The sequence below is a fragment of the Maniola hyperantus genome, chromosome 26 (genome assembly GCF_902806685.2).
Source record: "Maniola hyperantus chromosome 26, iAphHyp1.2, whole genome shotgun sequence".
In the NCBI taxonomy this organism is placed as follows: domain Eukaryota; kingdom Metazoa; phylum Arthropoda; class Insecta; order Lepidoptera; family Nymphalidae; genus Maniola; species Maniola hyperantus.
The window spans coordinates 7,633,934-7,657,877 of NC_048561.1; the positions used below are offsets into that span (position 1 = coordinate 7,633,934).

The 23,944-nt window shown below is 52.4% G+C and overlaps 1 protein-coding gene across 1 annotated transcript; it reads left to right on the top strand.

Moving 5' to 3' along the window:
* Positions 1-54: 54 nt before the first annotated feature.
* BRWD3 (bromodomain and WD repeat-containing protein) lies at positions 55-22,823 on the top strand. The gene is given in 39 exon segments (XM_069507810.1): positions 55-267; positions 352-383; positions 385-411; positions 488-517; positions 647-706; positions 3,093-3,294; positions 3,675-3,868; positions 4,260-4,650; positions 4,837-4,976; positions 5,047-5,142; positions 5,221-5,566; positions 5,638-5,798; positions 6,102-6,379; positions 6,456-6,618; positions 6,812-6,993; positions 7,167-7,193; positions 7,272-7,361; positions 7,631-7,847; positions 7,935-8,024; positions 8,644-8,840; positions 9,148-9,272; positions 10,128-10,215; positions 10,795-10,915; positions 10,989-11,114; positions 11,478-11,611; positions 12,392-12,479; positions 13,646-13,826; positions 14,000-14,151; positions 14,556-14,712; positions 15,943-16,122; positions 17,493-17,558; positions 17,701-17,816; positions 18,928-19,419; positions 19,649-19,779; positions 20,288-20,455; positions 20,541-20,601; positions 21,518-21,679; positions 22,125-22,278; positions 22,565-22,823. Coding segments are annotated over 39 exon segments (5,784 nt in total). The 5' UTR covers positions 55-230; the 3' UTR covers positions 22,687-22,823.
* Positions 22,824-23,944: the final 1,121 nt, after the last annotated feature.

Genomic DNA, 23,944 nt, shown 5'->3' on the forward strand with positions numbered 1-23,944 from the left:
TAGTCACGCCATCAGTGATGAGATATACGAACTACGTCGTAAACTGCTTACCGACTGATCTAGTCGAGAACTGCTTGACCGTGACAGCAAACGCCATTTTGCTATTATTGCAGGAGGTTGCATTATCTTTCGTCAACAATGTAATGTTCGATGTGAAAATGTTTGATGGATTTTTACAGTGTTTGTGATGTTCGAGGCCGAATTTAGCCTAATATAACGAAACTAGGATTATGGAGGATTCCAACGAGACGGTCAATGTCGTTCCCGGTGAGTCTAGTGCTTAAAAATCGAGCTAGATAAAGTCCCTGCTCCGAGTGCGAGGTCGTGTAATGGTCGCTTTCCCGGTTTCAGAACTCTACTTTTTGATAGCGAAATTTCTCTCCGGGGGGCCCGCTGAAAGAGACCGCAAAGGTAAAACGATTACAAATATTCGTGAATAATATAAATCTTTCGTCTAAAATGCTAAAAGACGTATTTTGTTTTACAGACTTTGCTAAAAGAATTGGAGAGCGTAGAGGTGAGTTTGAGCTTTTCCTAGTGCCGGGCTCAGAGCTTATTGTTGTTTTGGTCGCGAAGGCACGTGGAGGCGGCTGTCAAAGTTCCTGAAAGTTAGCTGAAAGTTTAAGCGCTCGCCTCGCTGTTGCAGGTGCTGCCCCGACGCCTCGACTGGGAGGGCCGCGAGCACTCGCAATCTTACCATGAATTGGTGAGTTTGGACATTTTATGCGCGAAATCTCGTGTTTATTTACGTTTTGCGTGTACATTTGCGATCGGAAAACATTAAATTTTGTCAAAATGCTAAAATTTATCATTTCGTATATTGTATAGATTTGATCGCGAAAATGTGGTGGATAATCGTAAAAGAAGCTTTCGTGATGTTTATGTGATTATTTTACAGATATTCTTGATTTTGCAAAATTTTTGATACATCATCCATTAGATCTCTGCGATCGCGTAAATTACGACGCCTCTATCCTTTTCTAACTAGAGGCGAAGGGCGTACTCTCTCTCTGTTTAGGATTCGACAGAGCGCACACGGGCTCCCCGTCGGTCGACGTCGCTCGAACCGACCCGAACATTACGTAGCGCGCTGAAAATGGCCGACGTCGGGTGGCGCCAAAGATTGAAAATGTAGCGCGATCGAAGTTTTGTATCGGTTTGTCCAACTTTTCGGCAAAATCGTTTAATTTTGCGCTAAGCATTTTTTGATAAGTGAAAACTTTATCGTAAATACCATATTCGTGGTAGGTAATGTTTATTCAACCGTTTAACTAACACGTAAGTATAATTTTTTTAAAAATTGATGACTTAAGAAATTGTTTTTATAACAATTTTTCGTTATAAATATAAGAATAATAAATTAGTAATTACTAAATAAATAATAAAATAATATAAATATATGTAGGTAAGGTTAAGTGACGTATTTGTGGCAGTATGGGCAGATTAATTTCCCTCTTGTCACTTAGTAGTCTCCACAATCACCCAGATTGTGAAACAATAAAACAGAATCAATTGCAGCAAACTTAACTATAAATAAATAAAAATAAATAATCTTTATTTTATCAACACACCCACAAGGCCCACAATATTATGTTAGTAACCTATATATCTTAACCTATGTTAGTAACTATATTATAATATAATGTATGTTAGTAAGAAACTTATTCTATGTTAGTTAATATAATTAATATACTTATTAACTAATGCAGACATCCAGTGCGCTTTGAGAGCGCTGTCCTGTCTGTCTGCTGTCACCTTCAGGATAATGTTGGGACTTCTCTCCAACCTACTTTTGATTGAGGCGATCCTTTTCCGTATGATTGCGAAGAAGCCGTCTACACAGTTATCCGCAAACATACGGACGCGCTACAGTACCGAGGCAGTCCCAACATTATTCTGAAGATGTTATTATACTGGACTCGGAGAGCGTTAAAGATTTTTTGGGTATAGTCAACCCACAGACTGCACGTGTAGAAGCTCTGACAAAAGAACTTGAACAAAGTGACCTTCACTTCTTTTGTACAACGTGCAAAATCCCGCCGTAACCCTATCAATGTCACAATTATCTTTCATGTCTGCTGTAACCACATGACCCAGGTATGTGAACTTGGGCACCCTAACCAGCTCTGCACCGTAGTCTCACTGGAGGTGTACCTCCAGGTGTAGCTGGAGAAATATATACTATATATAGGTTTTTGTGTTGAGATTATTCAATCATTACCCATATTATAAATGCGAAACCTGTGTTTGGTTGTTGGTTTGTCCTTCATCGCGTCACAAACGGATCGACGTGATTTTTTGCATCGGTATGGTCGAAGACCTGGAGAGTGACATAGGCTACTTTTTATCCTGGAAAATTAAAGAGTCCCCACAGGATTTTTAAAAACAAATCCACCCTAACTAAGTCGCGGACATCAGCTAGCAATATTTTGTAGCCTTGGCCAACAATTTGCCCACATTGTGGTCAATAATCAATACTAGTGATGCTGGTACCACACTAACACACACAGACACACACTATGGCAACACATTCCATTTGACCACAATAATTACAGTTGGCAACATTAAAGCCACAACTCGGAGTGTTTGTTACATATGGGCTTTGAGCCCGAGCGTTCTTTTTAAAAAATAATAATATATGTACATATTTACTTTTATATTATGTTCTATGAAAGCAAATAAGAAATGGTGTGAGGTCGATGATCTTGTCAGTCAGTCAGTCGCTAGCACAGACTGCAGTCTACTTGGGGCTGCAAACTGCAAAAACCAGTCTCAGTTTATATCTAGTTGCCTTGCTCGGTGTGAAGTGTGTGCTGTAAAATGTTCACTTTCTTTAAGTCTATAAATAAATAAAAAACTTTTGATGGTCAGTTGTAGAATTTGTTAGATGTAATGGTGATAATTAACTACGTAAACTTAAACTAAAGCTGCGAGGGTTCCAAACGCGCCCAAGCCTGAGAAGAAACACAAATACAAAATCACTTAAATGTTCTACGTTTCAGCCCAGGTTTGTTTGTCTGCAGTTTGTTTGTGTTTTGAGCGAAGTAGGGCTGAAGCGGCTGCAGTCGCTCACGCGCGTGTCGCCATTGCAGCAGGCGCAGTACGCGCAGATGTCGTGGCGGCGGCTGGCGGCGGTGTGCCAGCGCGCGCTGCAGCTGGCGCGCCGCGCGCCCGTCGCGCCGCTGCCGCCCGCCGCCGAGCAGCAGCCGCTCAGCACGCGCCTGTCGCTGCTGAGCGAGGCGCTGGTGCGCGCCACGCCGCGCTACGCCTCGCACAAGGAGGACCACGCGCTGGGTGAGAGCAGACGCCCACTTACTACTAGACCCCCGGCATGCACAGACATACACTTACTACTCGGAAGGTTGGGGGCTAGACCCCGGCATGCACAGACACCCACTTACTACTCGGAAGGTTGGGGGCTAGACCCCCGGCATGCACTTACTTCCTAGTTTTGGACCCCTCGTATATCATATTATTATGTGCGTTTTAAGCAATGAAATATCACTTGCTTCAATGGTGAAGGAAAACATCTGCATGCTTGAGAGTTCTCCATAATGTTCTCAACGGCGTGTGAAGTCTGCCAATCTGCATTGGGCCAGCTCTTTTCGTACTGAGAGGAGACCTGTGCTCAGTAGTGGGCCAGCGATGGGTTAATCGTGACGGTGTCCCCGCAGTGCGGCGCCTGGCGTCGCGCGAGCTGGGCGCGCGGCCGCACGTGGCGCGCGCGCCGCGCCCCTTCCCCCCGCGGCTGCTGCGCGGCATGACGCTGCAGCGCCGCACGCTGGGCCACCTGTCCGCCGTGTACTGCCTCGCCGTCGAGCGCAGCGGACGGTTCGTCCTCACCGGCGCCGACGACTTGCTCGTCAAGGTACTTTCCGCTATTTTGTGACGGTTTGTCTTCTGTGACCTATCCGGGGCGTTCGATTGTGTTGATCATAAAACTTTGTTGTTCAATTGATCCACTATGGCAAAAGCATTGCACTTGATCTCATTGCCTCTTATCTTAATGACAGAATTCAAATAATAAATAACGTGAAGTCGCAAGGCTCATCTGCCTCAACGGGTGTCCCGCAGGGCGCTATCTTGGGTCCTTTCCTATTCTTGATGTATATAAATGCCATACTTTAATGCCATAATTGTGACATTGTACCGTGTCAGGTGTGGCGCATGGACTGGCGGCCACTATAGGTGTGTGTGTGTCAGGTGTGGCGCATGGATGGGCGGCTGGCGGCCACTATAGCTGTGTGTGTGTGTGTCAGGTGTGGCGCATGGACGGGCGGCTGGCGGCCACGCTGCGCGGCGCGGGCGCCGAGATCACGGACGTGTCGGCGTCGCCCGACGGCGCGCTGCTGGCGGCCGGCTCGGTGGAGCGGCTGGTGCGCGTGTGGTGCCTGGCCACGGGCGCGCCGCGCGCCGTGCTGCACGCGCACCTGGGCACCATCACCTCCGTGGCGTGGGCGCCGGGCTGCGGCGAGGGCGGCGCGCGGCGCCTCGCGTCCACCAGCACGGACGGCTCGGTGGCGTTCTGGACGTGCTCCGCCGACGGGCAGTTCGCGCCGCGCCCCGTGCAGTACGTGGAGCGCCTGCGCCCCGGCGCCTGCCACATGATCTGCGCCGCGTGGTCCGCCGGCGGCGCCTTCCTCGCTGCAGGTGAGCTGCAATCATAGTCCAGAATTGAATACTTGTAAACTCTGACATAATATTGTGACGGTAACGTAATTGCGATGCACTGTACTGGTGGCGCCATCTGGTGTCACGGATTGGAGCTAAAGTTGTTTGGTAGACGTTTAGGTACTCTAGTATGACGTACGCGTGTTAATGTGTGTGTGCGCGCAGGCAGCGCGGACCAGCGCGTGCGCGTGTACGCGTTGCACGGCGCGGCGCCGCGGCGCGTGCTGGAGACGCCGGCGCACGGCGACGCGGTGGACTCGCTGGCGTGGGCGCACCGCGGGCTGCGCTTCGTGTCCGGCAGCAAGGTATGCGGATCGAGCCGAAGTCTGTCGAGAAGTGGTCAGTCTCTTGTTACATGTGTTTGTTGTCGCGCAGGACGGCACGGCGGCGCTGTGGACGCTGTTCGCGACGCAGTGGCGCCACACCGTGCTGCGCGTCGCGGGCCAGCAGGAGGACCACAAGAAGCTCAAGGTGCGACTCGACACCGCCCACGTACGACACCACCTCGCGTCTTGTATGCAGTATGTAATGACCAGTGTGGGTGGGCAGGTGACGATGGTGTGCTGGGACTGCAGCGACGAGTTCGTCATGACGGCCGTCTCCGACAGCTCGGTGCGCGTGTGGTGCGCGCGCAGCTGCACGCAGGTGCGCGTGCTGAGCGGGCACCGCGACGAGGCGTACGTGCTGGAGGCGCACCCGCGGCTGCCGGGCGTGCTGCTGTCGGCCGGCCACGACGGCCAGCTGTTCGTGTGGCACGTGCGCGAGCCCGAGCCGCTCGCCAGGTTCCACAACCTCATCGAGGGGCAGGGCGAGGGCGCCATCTTCGACGCCAAGTGGGGGCCCGACGGCACCGCCGTCGCCGCCTCCGACTCGCACGGACACCTCATACTCTTGGGTTAGCCTTCCTCGACAGTTGTCGGCACTGCACTGTTGGACGTGGGGCTAATGCCTCGCTTGTGTGTGCAGGCCTGGGGGCGGGCCACCCGCTACTGGCGCAGCTGCCGACGGAGCTGTTCTTCCACACGGACTACCGGCCGCTCGCGCGCGACGCGCTGGGCGGCGCGCTGGACGAGCAGACGGAGCTGCCGCCGCACCTCATGCCGCCGCCCTTCCTCGTCGACGTCGAGGTGACGACGTTGTTCCAGTCCACCGTGATGTTTACCTTTGCAGACTCGACATCTAGTAACTGAACAGCATTAAACATCGGGACGGTTAACGCCCAAACAGTTATAACAATAAACATTTAAGCAACGAACAATGATGTACTCAGTAGCGTGTAAGTCGTAGGATGATAAATCACTACTTAACTTACTCTATTTGAAATAACTTTGCTCAAACTTTTCATATTGATCTGTCATTAAATAGGTACTTACTAATACGACTCCGACCCTAGTGTGTAAATACTCGTACTAAGACGTTGTTGCGTGTAGGGCGCGCCGCACCCGCCGTCGTTCCAGCGCCTCGTGCCGGGGCGCGAGGCGCTGCCGCTGGAGCAACTGGTGCCACGCACGCGCCTCGACGCCATGATCGAGGCGCTGGCCGCCGAGCCCGCCACGCCGCCCGAGGCGCCGCCCGCGCATGGTGTATGGCGTGGTGAGGGCGTGCGCCACACGCCCGGCTCGTGGCACGGGCTCGACGTGCCGCTCAGCACGCGCCCCATCGTGCCGCCGCTGGCGCGTGCGCTGCGTGAACACATCGACGCCACCAGGTGAGCCTGCCGCTTGCCTGCCGCATGCGCCGCTACGTACCGCAGCTCTCGCTCACCGGCACGTGTCTGTCCGCAGCGCGGAGCTGAACGCGTGGGAGATGGCGTGGTATCGGCGCGAGATGCGGCGCCGCCCGCTCATGATCAGCACGGCGGTGGGCGAGGGTCCGCGCCGCCGCCCCGGCCGCCGCCCACGTGCCGCGCCCCGCGCCCGCCCTGCGCCGCCCCGCCCTGCGCCGGTGGTGAGTAGCATCATCTGAACAGTGCTCCATTATCAGACCAAAGTACACGAGGAAAACCACTACACGTAGGAAACCTCTGCTGTGTCGTCTCAATTTTCGTTTTAATTATAGTCATATTTATTTTGACATTTTTACAACCTCTTTTCAACAGTCAATTTAGTTATTTAAAATAATAATATGTTTCATATAATAGATGCGCTTGGAGGATGAAGTAGCGGAAGTGCTAGAGGAGAGCGGGAACGAGACGTCGGACGAGTCCGTGCAGCTGTCTCCTTCTCGCACGTCCCGCTCGTCGCGCTCGTCACATTCGTCCCGCTCGTCTCGCTCGTCCAGGTCGTCCCGCTCGAGGCGCTCCAGCGACACAGACTCTGACAGGTGAACCAGTAAACGCTGACGTCAAAACTTGAGAGTTTTCGCTGAAGCGTTAGTTTTGAGATGTGAGCCTCTCGGGATACGTTTTTCTCTTTCTTTCACAGTAAATGTACAAATAATTTTATATGAAAAACATTAGTAAACGTTTCAATAAATAAAATGGTCTTCTATTGCAGCTCGCACACGGACGCCAAAAGTAACAGGTGAGTGCAAAGTGACGTCATGTCGTATCATAGTGTGGTAGTGTGCGTGAGTGACGCTACAGTGCCGTGTTGTTGCAGCTCCGCGTCGTCGCAGTACTCGGACTGGGAGGCGGGTGCCGCGCTCGCGCCGCCCGCGCGCGCGCGCCGCCGCCCCGTGCCCGTCACCAGGTACGCGCGCACCCCGTACTGCACTCGTCCCCACATCCACACCCAACCGCCGCACCTCAACTTCCACCTTTTTTTTGAAATTCATTAACGCTTGACCACAATCACACCTTTACGTATACGAGCAGGGTGGTGACCAACCCCTTACACACCTGATGGAAAGTGATCCTGTGGCTTAAGATGAGATGTGTTTATCTCTACATCCGCGTCTGCATCGACCCCTACACCATACCCATCCATCCTCTACACTACACGAACCAATTACCTCACAGATACAGTCCGAGCACGGCAACAGCCAAGCGAGCGCCGCCCGCCGCCGCCGCCGCCGCCGCCGCCGCGCCCAGCACGTCCGCCGCCGCGACAGACGCGCCCAGCACGTCGGCCGAGCTGCCCGAGGCGTACCGCGTGGGCGAGTGGCTGACGGCCGTGTCGCCGCGCAAGGCGCCCTACCACCCGCAGATGGGCGACCGCTGCCTCTACTTCCGCCTGGTGAGTGCGCCGCGCGGCACGTGGCACGTGGCTCGCCTGCAGCACGTCGTTGTAACCGACCTCTAGCTCTGTTGTGTGCTCGCACAGGGTCACCAGCGCTACTTCGAGGCGGTCGCGGAGAAGGACCTGTACAAGATCCACGCGCGGGACAAGCCCTGGGAGCTGATGCAGCTCTACGTGAGTACATGGCTCACATCTTCCACACGGTTTCATTGCGCGATCTTTTCATTTAAAGCAGAAGTAGATGAAAAAATAATAGCTTAAGATTTCGTCAACAAATTTTAAGCATTATAAAAATACTCGCTTAACGGCCACCTTTATATTTCGAACTTTGAATGAACACTTTACTCGATCGGCATTTATCTGTCCATTTGAATGGTCTACTTACTTAACCTAAACAAATTCCAATGTCCGCTTTTACGAAGCAAGCGTCGAGATCATAATATGATCTATATGATGATATTTGTATAGGAAATCCGTAGAAAAACCAAAGAAACCGACATGGCTTGCCAAGTTGTAGTAGCAATGGGTGGAGAACATAGTTTGACAAACCGATGTAGTTAGGGTCCCAGAGTTGAAATGGTGGCATCGGACGGGGCCGCGTTGGCAGACGCTCTACTCGGTGGACAGACGATATCGAACACGGAGTCGCTGGAGGCGGCGGCGCAATGCCGTCGCGTATGTAAGTCCGTCCAAGAAACCTATGTCCAAAAGTGAACGTCTAAGTGATGAGACGACGACAAGCTGAAACCGCAAGTGTCCAGAGTCAGCGTGTAATCGACACTGGTCGCTCCAGGAGTGCGAGGCGGTGCAGGTGGTCGGCATCAAGTACGCGATCAAGCCGCCGCGCGTCGTGTGTCTGCGGCTGTCGCGCGCGCGCGACGGGCGCGCCTTCACCGTGCGCTACCACGACATGCCCGACGTCATCGACTTCCTGGTGCTGCGACACCACTACGACGCGGCGGTGGCGCGGCGCTGGGGCGGCGGCGACCGGTGAGTGCTTCCCAGATATGCAGCGTTACGGTACGATTTAGCGTTCCACTGTGTCGTCCCTTTACAATTAAAGAAAAAATATTCTAATATTTTTTTTGTACATTGTGGTTTGAAGTGACCTCTCTGTTGACAAACATAACATTGATTAGATATTATTCCTAGACATATGGCAGTTCGGGGCCTCAATGTCACATGTCTTATATTGGAGTCGAAGAGTTGTTTGTGCTATCGCTTCACTAAGTTTGTATATTGTTTGAGAGTGCGCTGCACGTCTTCTGCAGTGGTGTATGAGGTGGTGTGGTTGCAGGTTCCGCTGCATGATCGACGACTCGTGGTGGACGGGGCAGGTGCTGGAGCGCATCACGCCGCCGCAGAGCGCGCCGGACCTGCCCGACACCACGCCCGAGCAGGGCTGGGCCAAGGACGCCGCTTGTGAGTACACGTATAACATGATCGACGACTCGTGGTGGACGGGGCAGGTGCTGGAGCGCATCACGCCGCCGCAGAGCGCGCCGGACCTGCCCGACACCACGCCCGAGCAGGGCTGGGCCAAGGACGCCGCTTGTGAGTACACGTATAACATGATCGACGACTCGTGGTGGACGGGGCAGGTGCTGGAGCGCATCACGCCGCCGCAGAGCGCGCCGGACCTGCCCGACACCACGCCCGAGCAGGGCTGGGCCAAGGACGCCGCTTGTGAGTACACGTATAACATGATCGACGACTCGTGGTGGACGGGGCAGGTGCTGGAGCGCATCACGCCGCCGCAGAGCGCGCCGGACCTGCCCGACACCACGCCCGAGCAGGGCTGGGCCAAGGACGCCGCTTGTGAGTACACGTATAACATAAGCTCGCTCGATGCCGTCTGTTTACTTTGTGGGATGTTGTCATCATGTCATTATGTACACTCATTGCCACTTAATTTCGCAACGCATTGAGCTGCGTGGATATTTCGGTTCTTTGATGGATCGCCATAATATCTCTATGGCGGCCAAACGGAACCGCTATTTTAAAGGTTTTATAGGCTACCATTTTTATGAAAGAGTTAAAGTAACAAGTTGTTAGCACCATAGATTAAAGGTTCTTATACACATTATTTTTCTGATTCCAACTGAAATCAGCTCCATATCCTGTTGTGATTATACAAAATACATCTGGATTAGGGTCTCAGCTGAAAACATATCAGGGCTTTTGTGTTTTTACAAGGCATACAATATTACGCTGAACCACATCCACTGGTCAGCACAGAATTAGCGAGATATGCATTGGTTGTATGTTTTTTGGCAGCAAATTTCCTGTCGCTGCGCGTGAGGTGGGACAACGGGGAAGTGGAGCGCCTCTCGCCCTGGGACCTGGAGCCGCTCGACCCCGAACGGTGGGTTTGGACATAGACCCGCCCATTACAAAAACACTGCAACCCGAGACCTACTCTGCAAACGTCAAAGCGTCATTACAGTCGACTACAAAACTACGGGTCGTTTTTGATGCTAGTTCTATAAAGAAGCAGTAACATTGTGCTAAACGATATTATTGAAGAGTCATATAAAGAGTATTATGGGTTCGATACTTGAGTAACTCTGTAAATTGTTTTGACAACGATGCGTTTGAAATAGGCGTAGCTTTCGTTTTAAGTATTTATGACCATAAAATCATCGTTTAACTTTCTTTAACACACAATTAACTTTCTATTGAAGTAAAACTTCTCTAGGCATGATTTGTGAGTAGCACAGGCCTTTTTCTTATTGGTTGATGAATAATAGCCGACAAACAGGACAGCTGATTTGGGACCGCCATCTTTAATCTCGGTGTTTAAAAGTACCAAGTAGTTAGTGCCATAAACCTATAATACCTAACTCATATTTATTTATTTATTTACGACTCATTCTCAAAAGTACTAAATTCTACCACGGATGGCTAGAAAAAATGTAATTTTGAGTTGATGCGAATGTACCAGGCTGCCAGCGGAGCCGGGCGGCGCGGTGGCGGTGCTGCCGCACGAGCTGGAGGCCGTGCTGGCGCGCGGGCACGAGTGGGCGCCGCACGCCTGCAGGACCATCGCGCACCACATATCGCAGGTGACGGGGCGATAGCGGGACAGGCGCGGGAGGGCGCGAGCTCATTAGTTGATGTGAACGTTGTGGTGTGCAGGTGATGTCGCTGTCGGTGGCGGAGCCCTTCGTGGCGCCCGTGGACCTGCAGCTGTACCCGTCCTACGCGCTGGTGGTGCCCTACCCCGTCGACCTGGCTACCATCCGAGCGCGCTTCGACAACCTGGTAACCTTCATCATCGCCATCAGCCGATAGACGTCCCTGCTGGACATAGGTCTCTTGCAGGGACTTCCACACGTCGCGGCCACGCGCCGCGCCGCCGCCATCCGGCGAGTCCCACAGACTCATTTGACGTCGTCTGTCCTAGTGCAGCGTCATTCCAACACCTTGTTTTTGTCTTCTGACGCCCATAGTTAGCATGTCTCAGATCCATAAATGTCATCACTGGTAACACACTGTTCGAAGATTTTGGTCTTCAAGCACTGAGGATTTCTGGGCGAGAAGACATCTCGAAGCTTTCCGATCCACTTCCCAGTCGACTGGGAGGATAAAATGAAATAATGTTAATATTGTGGTATTGGTGATCAGTTCTACCGGCGGCCGGCCGCGGCGCAGTTCGACGCGCGCTACCTGGCCTCCAACGCGGAGCAGTTCAACAAGCCGCACTCGCCCATCGTGCGCCAGGCCCGGCTCGTCACCGACCTGCTGCTGCACATCATCAGGTGACACACACTTGAACAGCGCTTTAAAGCCTCAATAGCTCAACCGGTATAGGAGTGGACTGAAAACCGAAAGGTCGACGGTTCAAATCCCGCCCGTTGCACTATTGTCGTACCTACTCCTAGCACAAGCCTGACGCTTAATTGGAGAGGAAAGGGGAATATTAGTCATTTAATATGGCTAAAATTCTTTAAAAAAAAAAAAAAAAAAACATCCACACAAACCTAAACCTAATATATAGTGCATTACACATACAGGTAACAACAGGCATGTCAATGTATTGATGGTAACTACGCGCAAAACATCGAACAAATAGATAGATAATGATTTTGTGCGGTATCTGGCTATGTTTGTTCAATTATTTTTTGTCTATTCGAAGCATAAAAACTAACAAGGAGCATTTTTTTAAGCTCGGCTACAAAACTACGAGTAGTTTTTGATGCTTCTTGTGTAACAAATATAAATACGTCGCTGAATGACATTTTATGACTAATCAATCGATTTTTTTTTTGACAGACCAAGGGGCGTTCAGAATAACTTTCGTAACTTTAATTTTAAGTTGGTGAAAGTCATTATTGATTATTAAATTAATGGGTGTTTTTATACAATGATGTTTACGTTGTTTCGTTGTCTCTGTCGCTGAAACCGACAAAACGTCATATAGGTAGGAGTGACAGAGACAACGCTCTACGAAGCCGAAACCTCTTTCTATAGGCGGATATGTAATAGTTCCTGCCGGCTACTGTAGGTATGCATGAGATAATGTCAGCTTGTGTGTGCAGCGAATGGCGGCAGGTGGACGTGGTGGGCAAGTACCACGAGCTGGCGGCCGCCTACCACTCCTCCGACGACGACGCCGCGCCCGACAAGGTGAGCGAGACCGCTGCAGGCCCGAGGCGGGTGCGGCCAGCGGGAGGAAAGAGTGCACATGTGTGAAAATGTTTCGGCTAATCATAGCGCGCGTCGGTCCGCGATTGGTTGGTGCACGCGCCATGTTTTGTACGCGCGCACTGTGAGCGAGATAGCACGAGTCTGTTGTTCTTGTGTTTTAAATCTTAACGTCAAGCAATAGGGCCTGTATCTCATCGGTGTACATTCGGGTTTAGTCGGCGTTAGGTCGCGCTTCTCTCTGCGCAAACTGATTTAGTCGATGCGACATATAGAAGAGGTAGTAATGTAGAGTGTGCCCGCTTTGGTCTACATTTGCAGAGTTATATTTATTAGGGTTCCGTTCCTCACAAGGAAAAAAAGAAACCCTGATCTGAAACCCTAATCAACGAAGAGATCATATAAGATTTCTTCGCCGTCTGCCTGTCGTGGCTGTCAAGAAACTTATAGGGTACTTCTCGTTGACCTAGAATCATGTTTGGCAGGTAGTTAAGTCTTATAGTACAAATAAAGGAAAAATCAAAAAAATTAAAATGGGTAGGCTCTTCGCCACTAGAAGGATGTGATTATGATTGAGATTAAAGACTAAACCACTAACCTTAGGTCATGGTTAACCGCATACGTCAGGATTACAACCTCTAGATTAACCGAGCCTTCGTGGATGTACTAGCAATATTCTCGCACTACGAGAGACAACACAAACTACCCTCAACTATAACTGTAGCAACCCTCGTTAATGATGAGTCATGACACAAACGTCTACTATGACTAGACAACGCTAACTAACTCTAGCTAAGTCCCTACCTAGACCGGCTCCTCCATCCCCATACCGGTCCCAGACCAACCAGCTAACCTAGCACACCACAACCTCAACCAACTGAAACCACATTAGTTTACAACAACATGTCTAAAACCTACAGTACGACACCCCGTGTCTACTGAGAAGCGCCTCTGGCAAGAGCCAAACGAATAATATCCCATGATACACTGCGTGTCCGATTTTATAGTCTCTCAACGACGGTGGGGACGATGACGTGATGTTCAATGAGCAAAGTGTTTATTTACAATTAAATGACGGCATGCCTACAAATGTTTTCTTTTTCGTATTTTTTGACATAGTCACCATCCCTATTGTTGTTAATTGCCAGAAGCGCAAGACGAAGCGCGGATGCGTCAACCGGCGCATCAAAGCGCATCAGAACGGCGTCGCGGGCGCGCAGAGCGACGCGCGCAGCTGGGAGCAGGCGTGCGCGGCGCTGCTGCGCGAGCTGTGCGCCTCCGCCGACGCCGAGCCCTTCCGCCAGCCCGTGTCGCCGCTGCAGGCGCCCGGTGAGCGCCGCACACTCTTATTACTAAGTCTTTCCTCTGGGCAGGCATCCGCCGCACCTGAACGTTTCCATCTATATCTGTTGTGTTGGAGACACCGCGCTTGATGCGGCAGTCAGTTGACTGAGCGCCGCAGTCGACTGACTTGACGAGGTCGTTACGATTGGCTGTTGCAGACTACCAGGTGGTGATCCCGCGGCCCATGGACCTGGGCACGGTGCGCGAGCGGCTGGAGCAGCGCCACTACTCGCGCGCCGCGGACGTCGCCGCCGACGTCAGGCTGGTGTTCGCCAACAGCCGCCTCTACAACACCAACAAGCGAAGTCGGGTACGGGGTTTTAAATTTACAGTCCACTTGGCTGCAGTCAGACCTGCTGGCGAGTGACGATGTCCTGCAGTGCGATCTCACGAATCTAACGTATCCGTCCGACGCAACTAAACAACCTGACGAGCCCACCTAGCCGTCACCAACACCTCAACACGTCGAACGAACAGCTCCCACATCAACGTGGAACTAGGAGCCACATCAACGTGGAACTAGGAGCCACACAAAAGAAACACTACTCTCCTTCCTACGTCCCTTATGAGTTTTGAAATGAAAACAAATTGGTGAAAGTCAAGATGGTGTGGGATGAAAAACACGAGCTACCGACGACCTCTCTCGTGCGACTCGAGACCATTGTGCGTACGTGGTGTGTTGTTGTTGTGCAGTGGTGTGTTGTTGTTGTGCAGATCTACTCCATGACGGTGCGGCTGTCGTCGCTGTTCGAGGCGCTGTGGGCGCGCCTGCCCGAGGCGGCGGGCGCGAGGCGCGGCGCGCGGCGAGGCGCCAGGCACCGCCCGAGGCGCGGCCGAGGCAGACCCGCGCGCGAGGTGGACCTCGACCACGGTGAGTGCAGCGCCACTCGAGTGTCGTTGTGACTATATGAGTTGCCAAACAGCTTCCATACTTGTAACTTGTATATGTAGGAAAGAAACTGATGTCAGGATTCCAACATATGGCCTTCGTGGGCGCACTGACAATATTCTCGCACTACGAGAGATATCACAGACTACCCTCAATAGTAATGAGTCATGATAACAACGTCTCTTGAGACAAGATAATGCTAACTATTTTAAGTTCAAGAAAAAAGTGACTGTCATAATGTTAATACTAGAAATAAAAATAACCTTGTAACGCCCACCTCCAGGCTAAGTAAAGTTAGCAATTCATTTATTGGAAAATCTATAAGATTTTATAATAAGCTTCCAGAAGACATATTGGAGATGTCTCTCAACAAGTTCAAAGTTTTCATAAAACGTAAACTAATTGAAAAATCCTATTACAATGTAAAGGATTATTTAAATGATAAGCAAGCTTGGGAATGAGTTGCTTAACGACTTTGTGATAGTTCTAATAAGTTTCAATCATTTTGTAAAGTGGTGATAATAAAAAGAATACCCCGCTGAGTTGTTGTGGGCTCTTCTCAGACCTGGGCGCGTTTGGAACCCTCGTAGCTTTAGTTTTACGTGCGTAATAATTATCACCACTATATCTTAGAAATCCAACATAATATTATGACCATCAAAAAGAGTTATTAATTACCTATTTTGAATAAATCATTTGACTTTGACTTTAACTAACACTAGCTAAGTCCCTACCTAGCGACCGGCTCCACCATCCCCATACCGGCCCCAGACCAACCAGCTAACCTAGCACACCACACTTAGTTCAATTAACACCAACTACAACAATCACGTTTGTCTAATACAAATTGGAACGATACAAAAGGACTCACCAGATAAACAGCTGTCTAGATCACGCCACCACCACCAAACCCTCACAGCAACCTTTCACAACCTAGTGCTATAACCTTTAACAACTGAAACCACATTGGGTTATAACAAAACCTACAGTACGACACACTGAGAAGCGCCTCCGGCCGAAGCCAAACGAATAATAATCTCCTCGTTTTTATTGTCTCAAAAAGACGGTGGGGACGATTTCGTAATGTTAATGAGCTATCTTTTTACAATAATTATAACACGGCTCTGCCGGCATATATATAATCCTTCTCGTTGTGAGAACAGAGCCGTGCTCGATAGTGGGCCGGCGATGATGACGTGTGTGTCGTTGCAGCTGTGCCCGCCACGGCCGCGCGGCGCGCCGCGTCGGGCAGCTCGGAGGGCGAGCCGCTGGCCGCCACGTCGCGCCGCGTGCACGCGCTGCGCGGCGCCGCGGGGCACGCGGCCGGGCACGCGGCGCCGCGGCGCGCTGACTCGTGGGATAGCGACGTGCCGCTCACGTCGCACAGGAAAGGTAACAATATCTAAATATTTAAAAGGAAAACTGACTGACTGACTGATCTCCGGCGTCAATACTGATCATTACCGTTAACTTACCAAAAATAATCCTGTAATTCTTAAAAGTTCGTGTCGAGATCAAGGAATGTTGCATAGATAGGTGCCGCATGCCGCCTCGTGCCCGGGGCATTGCCCCCGAGGTTTGCACGCACACATACAAATGGCAATTGGTATTGGATTGTGTTCAGGTAGGTGTGTGCAGCTGGCGCGCTATGTGCCGAGGGCGCGTCACACCCTGTATATTGTGTTCAGGTAGGTGTGTGCAGCTGGCGCGTGTGCCGAGGGCGCGTCACACCCTGTATATTGTGTTCAGGTAGGTGTGTGCAGCTGGCGCGTGTGCCGAGGGCGCGTCACACCCTGTATATTGTGTTCAGGTAGGTGTGTGCAGCTGGCGCGTGTGCCGAGGGCGCGTCACACCCTGTATATTGTGTTCAGGTAGGTGTGTGCAGCTGGCGCGTGTGCCGAGGGCGCGTCACACCCTGTATATTGTGTTCAGGTAGGTGTGTGCAGCTGGCGCGTGTGCCGAGGGCGCGTCACACCCTGTATATTGTGTTCAGGTAGGTGTGTGCAGCTGGCGCGTGTGCCGAGGGCGCGTCACACCCTGTATATTGTGTTCAGGTAGGTGTGTGCAGCTGGCGCGTGTGCCGAGGGCGCGTCACACCCTGTATATTGTGTTCAGGTAGGTGTGTGCAGCTGGCGCGTGTGCCGAGGGCGCGTCACACCCTGTATATTGTGTTCAGGTAGGTGTGTGCAGCTGGCGCGTGTGCCGAGGGCGCGTCACACCCTGTATATTGTGTTCAGGTAGGTGTGTGCAGCTGGCGCGTGTGCCGAGGGCGCGTCACACCCTGTATATTGTGTTCAGGTAGGTGTGTGCAGCTGGCGCGTGTGCCGAGGGCGCGTCACACCCTGTATATTGTGTTCAGGTAGGTGTGTGCAGCTGGCGCGTGTGCCGAGGGCGCGTCACACCCTGTATATTGTGTTCAGGTAGGTGTGTGCAGCTGGCGCGTGTGCCGAGGGCGCGTCACACCCTGTATATTGTGTTCAGGTAGGTGTGTGCAGCTGGCGCGTGTGCCGAGGGCGCGTCACACCCTGTATATTGTGTTCAGGTAGGTGTGTGCAGCTGGCGCGTGTGCCGAGGGCGCGTCACACCCTGTATATTGCGACACGAACAACTGGCAGTCAGTATACTGGACACTTCCATCACGTATTGAACCTTAATAGCTTATGTCAAAAAACAAATTATAAAAGCATGTCGGTGACGATTTTGAAGTTTTTGTCCACACCAAATATGCTCAAGTCAAAAGTTGTTTTTGTTTCATGTCGCAGGCAAGGGCGTCGGCAAGAAGAGTAAAAGCGCCGCCTCCGCCTCCTCCAGCAGTCGCGCCCCGCCCGGTCAGTGCACACACACACACACACACACACACACACACACAACTGAGACCACCGCACTGGCTCACCGCGACACTCGCCATTAGTGGACACACGTCGCGGAAGAGTGACTGACTGACGGCATAAGTAACTGACTATGCTTCAGATTTCCCGAGCACCAGCAACGGCCGCGTGACGCAGTCGGACTCCGACGGGGAACCGAACCTGCGGCCCGCGCCCCCCTCCTGTTCCGACGACGCCAGCGTCTACACGAGGATAGAGGTGACGTGCTGCTTAGTTTCACACAGCGAGAGCGGCTGCCGAGTTTCTCGCTGGCTCTTCTCTGTACGACTCTGCTTTCCGAGCCGCTGGTAACGTGTTGGCATAACATCGTAAGTGGCACATGATATACACAAGTCGAGTAACAGATAACACCGGTGCAGTAATGTACAAACAAGATTCCATCACCAGCTTACAATGTGTAACAGAAGTATATAGTTGTGTAAAGTGCGGGTTGTTGCTGTACATGTGTGTGTAAAGTGCGGGTTGTTGCTGTACATGTGTGTGTAAAGTGCGGGTTGTTGCTGTACATGTGTGTGTAAAGTGCGGGTTGTTGCTGTACATGTGTGTGTAAAGTGCGGGTTGTTGCTGTACATGTGTGTGTAAAGTGCGGGTTGTTGCTGTACATGTGTGTGTAAAGTGCGGGTTGTTGCTGTACATGTGTGTGTAAAGTGCGGGTTGTTGCTGTACATGTGTGTGTAAAGTGCGGGTTGTTGCTGTACATGTGTGTGTAAAGTGCGGGTTGTTGCTGTACATGTGTGTGTAAAGTGCGGGTTGTTGCTGTACATGTGTGTGTAAAGTGCGGGTTGTTGCTGTACATGTGTGTGTAAAGTGCGGGTTGTTGCTGTACATGTGTGTGTAAAGTGCGGGTTGTTGCTGTACATGTGTGTGTAAAGTGCGGGTTGTTGCTGTACATGTGTGTGTAAAGTGCGGGTTGTTGCTGTACATGTGTGTGTAAAGTGCGGGTTGTTGCTGTACATGTGTGTGTAAAGTGCGGGTTGTTGCTGTACATGTGTGTGTAAAGTGCGGGTTGTTGCTGTACATGTGTGTGTAAAGTGCGGGTTGTTGCTGTACATGTGTGTGTAAAGTGCGGGTTGTTGCTGTACATGTGTGTGTAAAGTGCGGGTTGTTGCTGTACATGTGTGTGTAAAGTGCGGGTTGTTGCTGTACATGTGTGTGTAAAGTGCGGGTTGTTGCTGTACATGTGCACTTTACAAGTGGCAACTACTGTTTTATATAAGCCAGGACTTGGTCACCTGGAGGCGCACTTCGGCCACGTAGCTAGTGGAGCGTGGAGGCAGTTGCTTACTGGTCACAACTCTGTGCTCCCCAGGTGCTGGAGGAGGAGCTGGTGGAAGATGACCTGGAGCTGGAGTACCAGCCGCCGCCGCGACACAGGCACCAGCATCACAGCACCGAGCCGCATCGGGTGAGTTGGACACTTGTCACAGCTGTATGTCCCCAGGCGCTGGAGGAGCAGCTGGTGGAAGATGACCTGGAGCTGGAGTACCAGCCGCCGCCGCGACACAGGCACCAGCATCACAGCACCGAGCCGCATCGGGTGAGTTGGACACTTGTCACAGCTGTATGTCCCCAGGCGCTGGAGGAGCAGCTGGTGGAAGATGACCTGGAGCTGGAGTACCAGCCGCCGCCGCGACACAGGCACCAGCATCACAGCACCGAGCCGCATCGGGTGAGTTGGACACTTGTCACAGCTGTATGTCCCCAGGCGCTGGAGGAGCAGCTGGTGGAAGATGACCTGGAGCTGGAGTACCAGCCGCCGCCGCGACACAGGCACCAGCATCACAGCACCGAGCCGCATCGGGTGAGTTGGACACTTGTCACAGCTGTATGTCCCCAGGCGCTGGAGGAGCAGCTGGTGGAAGATGACCTGGAGCGGGCGCGGCGTGCCGCCTGCTGCGTGTAACATTCCTCGTCAACAATAACGAATAGAAAGGAATAGCGGATGAGGAATTGCACAAGATGAGGAGCTTCTGCAGCTGGAGGATCTCTTGAGACTTCAACCCTAATGTACTTGTTGTATGTCCGTGCAGCGGCGGCGGCGGCGCGGCTCACGCGGCGGCTCGGCGCGGGACAAGGACAGGCGGCCGGGCGAGCGGCGCGTGCGCAAGCGGCGGCGCGCGCGCAGCTCGGCCAGCAGCGGCGGCGCGCCCACGCTCAAGAGGTGAGCCCTGATGGGTTGGCGATTTTCGACGGAAAGTGATTTTTCAATTCTCGCACATAAGTCGTTTGTCATATTCATTTATTTAGATGTTTTTCTCCTTCTAACACGCAGCGATGCAAATATTCTCGCTCGCACACTCTTCAGCGTTTCGTACAAATAAACGCCAATTCACTTTAGGTTTAAAGACTTTATTTTCTCAAAAAGAACAAAAGTTCACTTACATGAGAACAATTTTAAACTTAAGTAAAGAAGAAAACATTATTTATGATACGGTGAATTTATACAATAATAAAACTAGTACCTATATATTTAAAACTATAGTGTTTGACAATATTTTTTTAATTTTTCTTTAAATTTTGGAAAAGATTTTTCGTTAAAAATGTCTTTCGGCAAGTTATTATATAGTACTTTCACTTAGCTTGCGCATGTACATAATTTCCTGTTGAAGTGCAAGCATGGTCCTTCGAGCCGGATGGTAAATAATGCTGTGTATATTGTATGGCGTCAGGGTCCGGGAGCGGTTCTCGGAGGGCAGCTGGTCGTCGTCCAGCTCGGAGTCGGGCTCCGGCTGGGGCTCCGGCTCGGGCTCGGCGCGCCGCCGCTACGAGTCGGACCGCTCCTACAAGCCGGCCACCAAGTACTCCACCGACGACGACCAGCCGCTGCTCGCCTACAGGTGTGTACCCCGCCAGGTGTGTGCCGCGCCAGGTGTGTGCCGCGCCAGGTGTGTGCCAGCACTGACCCGTGCCGTTGTGTTGCAGGCAGCGAGCCGGCTCGGAGGAGGGCGCGGGGCCCTCGCGCCCGACGCTCGCCGCGCACCGGGTGAGTGCACGCCGCCCCGCGCACCCGCACCGCACCCGCACCGCACCCGCACCGCACCCGCACTGCGGCTGGCGGGTGTGCACTGTCGCGTACTACAAGTTTATTATATCATTAAATTAATGTTACTTATGGTCTTTGTTATGGGTAGTGCGAATTCAACACACTTAGTTTTCTTTGCAAAGTAAATAATTGTTAACAGTAAACCAGTGAGTGACCCGCGATATAGCATTATTGACATTTATTATTACATTGCATACATTATTCTTATTTCTAACGACTTTAAAAATCAAAGACGTATCATCTCCAAATAGCACAATATCGCAAGTATTTTGGACGAAATAATATAGTAAATCATTTATACACACTAAGAACATGAAAGGACCTAGAATAGAGCCTTGGATAACACCCATTAGTGAGGCTGTTCCAGATGACTTCACGTCGTTCACACACCGTTTGAACACGATCACCGAGATAAGCCGCAATTAGACCAAGCGTAGGGTCTTTGAGTCCACAGTGGCTCGATTTAACTAAAGAGAGTCTCGTGCTTAACGCAATCGAACGCCTTAGATAAGTCACAGAAAATACCAATGGTTTTGTGTGAGCTTTCCCACGCATCGAATATATGCTTAAACAGCATTGCGGCCGCGTCGGTTGTTTATATGTTATCATACGCGCATATAGCTACAAATATGTATATACTATTAAAATTAGTGTTAGCAGTATTAACTTCAAAAACTGCTGGATCTCTTTCCAATTCAATTCCACCAACGAAACTGTAATGACGACATTTGCCTCCGATACAACTGGCGACGTCATTGATACGGCTATTGTATACACTCCGGGCACTTCATATGAACGTGTCGGTGGGGAGAAGGCGAGGGAGGGGCGTGCTCTGTACGCGTGTTGTGTGTCGCAGGGCGCGGGCGTGTCGCTGCGCAGGCGCGGCAGTCCGCGCCGCTACAACGAGGACAGCGAGGAGGACTCGGTGGCCGCCATCAGCAAGCGCGGCCCGCACCACCAGCAGCTGCAGCGGCAGCAGCACCAGCGCGCCATGATGCGGCGCCGGCACCACGCGCAGGTACTACCACGGTATTCTAGGAGGAGCCACGGAATGCGCAAGGCTTTCGACTGTGTTGACCGTGCAACATTGGGCAGGAAATCGTGCACCATTACAGAATTTAGTGTGCAGCATTCGTGTCGATGCGTTCTTACTTAAATGATAGAATATAATAAGTAAACCTGAACGAAAAGCGGTCTTCCAGATCAGTTTTAAAAATAGGGGTGCCTCAAGGTTCCATTTTAGGACCTTTCGTGTTCCTCATATACATCAATGAACTTCCTGACCTCGCTAAAGATAGTACACTACATAAAGGCTGAGACCGATGTTTGTAATTGCAACCCAGATACTGAAACATGAACTTATTGATTTATGGTTGTACGATTGATATAACAAATAGTTATAATATATATAATAATATATAATAAATTATCGTAATAAGTGAAACGTAACGCGTGTGTTCCAGGGCGCGGCGCACGTGGAGGCGCGCGCGGCGCACGTGGAGGCGCGCGCGGCGCACGTGGAGGCGCGCGCGGCGCACGTGGAGGCGCGCGCGGCGCACGTGGAGGCGCGCGCGGCCGACACCGACCACAACTACTTCAACGGGCACGCGCTGCACGGTACGTACAACTCTGAACAATATAGAGCGCGACTTAGATGCAACGCCACGAGCCTGCGCGCGGCGCGGCGACTATAGCGGCGACTACAGCGACGACTACAACGGTGACTACAACGGCGACTATAGCGGCGACTACAACGGTGACTACAACGGCGACTACAGCGGCCGCGACAGGTTAACGTCTGTTTTCAACGTTCCAACCCGATATGATCATTTATTGTGGATGTCATTTTCAAAGTTGTTGAGGGTGCTGCATTGTAGTAATTGTGAACAACTTGTGTGTGTAGGCGCCCCCAACGGCGCGGGCGGCGCGTCCTCGGGCTCCGGGGGCTCCGGGCCCGTGTCCATCTCGTCGCGCGGCCGCGTGCGCAAGCTGACCGCCAAGGCGCGGGGCCTGCTGCGGCCCTGACGCGAGCCCTAGACCCCGGTCGATGGCGCCCCACGCGGCGACGCGGCGCTCCAACGGCGCGGGCGGCGCGGTCCTCGGGCTCCGGGGGCTCCGGGCCCGTGTCCATCTCGTCGCGCGGCCGCGTGCGCAAGCTGACCGCCAAGGCGCGGGGCCTGCTGCGGCCCTGACGCGAGCCCTAGACCCCGGTCGATGGCGCCCCACGCGGCGACGCGGCGCTCCAACGGCGCGGGCGGCGCGTCCTCGGGCTCCGGGGGCTCCGGGCCCGTGTCCATCTCGTCGCGCGGCCGCGTGCGCAAGCTGACCGCCAAGGCGCGGGGCCTGCTGCGGCCCTGACGCGAGCCCTAGACCCCGGTCGATGGCGCCCCACGCGGCGACGCGGCGCTCCAACGGCGCGGGCGGCGCGTCCTCGGGCTCCGGGGGCTCCGGGCCCGTGTCCATCTCGTCGCGCGGCCGCGTGCGCAAGCTGACCGCCAAGGCGCGGGGCCTGCTGCGGCCCTGACGCGAGCCCTAGACCCCGGTCGATGGCGCCCCACGCGGCGACGCGGCGCTCCAACGGCGCGGGCGGCGCGTCCTCGGGCTCCGGGGGCTCCGGGCCCGTGTCCATCTCGTCGCGCGGCCGCGTGCGCAAGCTGACCGCCAAGGCGCGGGGCCTGCTGCGGCCCTGACGCGAGCCCTAGACCCCGCAGTACACAGGAGAGACGCAAGGGCGCGGTCCACCGCGTCGCAGGCAGCGTGCTGTCACACCTCGCCGTGTAGCGGACAACGCGTCCAACCACAACATAAGTGGCCGTAGACCATTCACTAGTGGCGCGGCACTATATATGTAACACTTGGTACAATACGTAAAAATGACTTCTCACGCGCCATTTTAACTTTGTGTCAAAAGTACACCTTTGGTCCTTATGTCACAGGTGAGCCGTACTTGTGACGTCACAGTTGACCCGTAGAGTTAAAACGGCGGCGCGTGAACAAAGCGAAACATTTGTGTTACATTTTTCAAAATCCCGCGGGAACTCTTTGATTTTGTGTTAATCCAGGATATAATCTATCTCCATTCCAAACTTCATCCAAATCCGTCCAGTAGTTTTTGCGTGATTGAGTAACAAACATCCAAACATACACATTTTCACATTTTATAATATTAGTAGGATTTGAATTACATTTTGTCCAATATTCGTATAAGTAATAAAATATGTGTACAATTTGTATATACTTGTTGTATAATGTATAATGTATGTACTTACGCACAGTGTTCTGT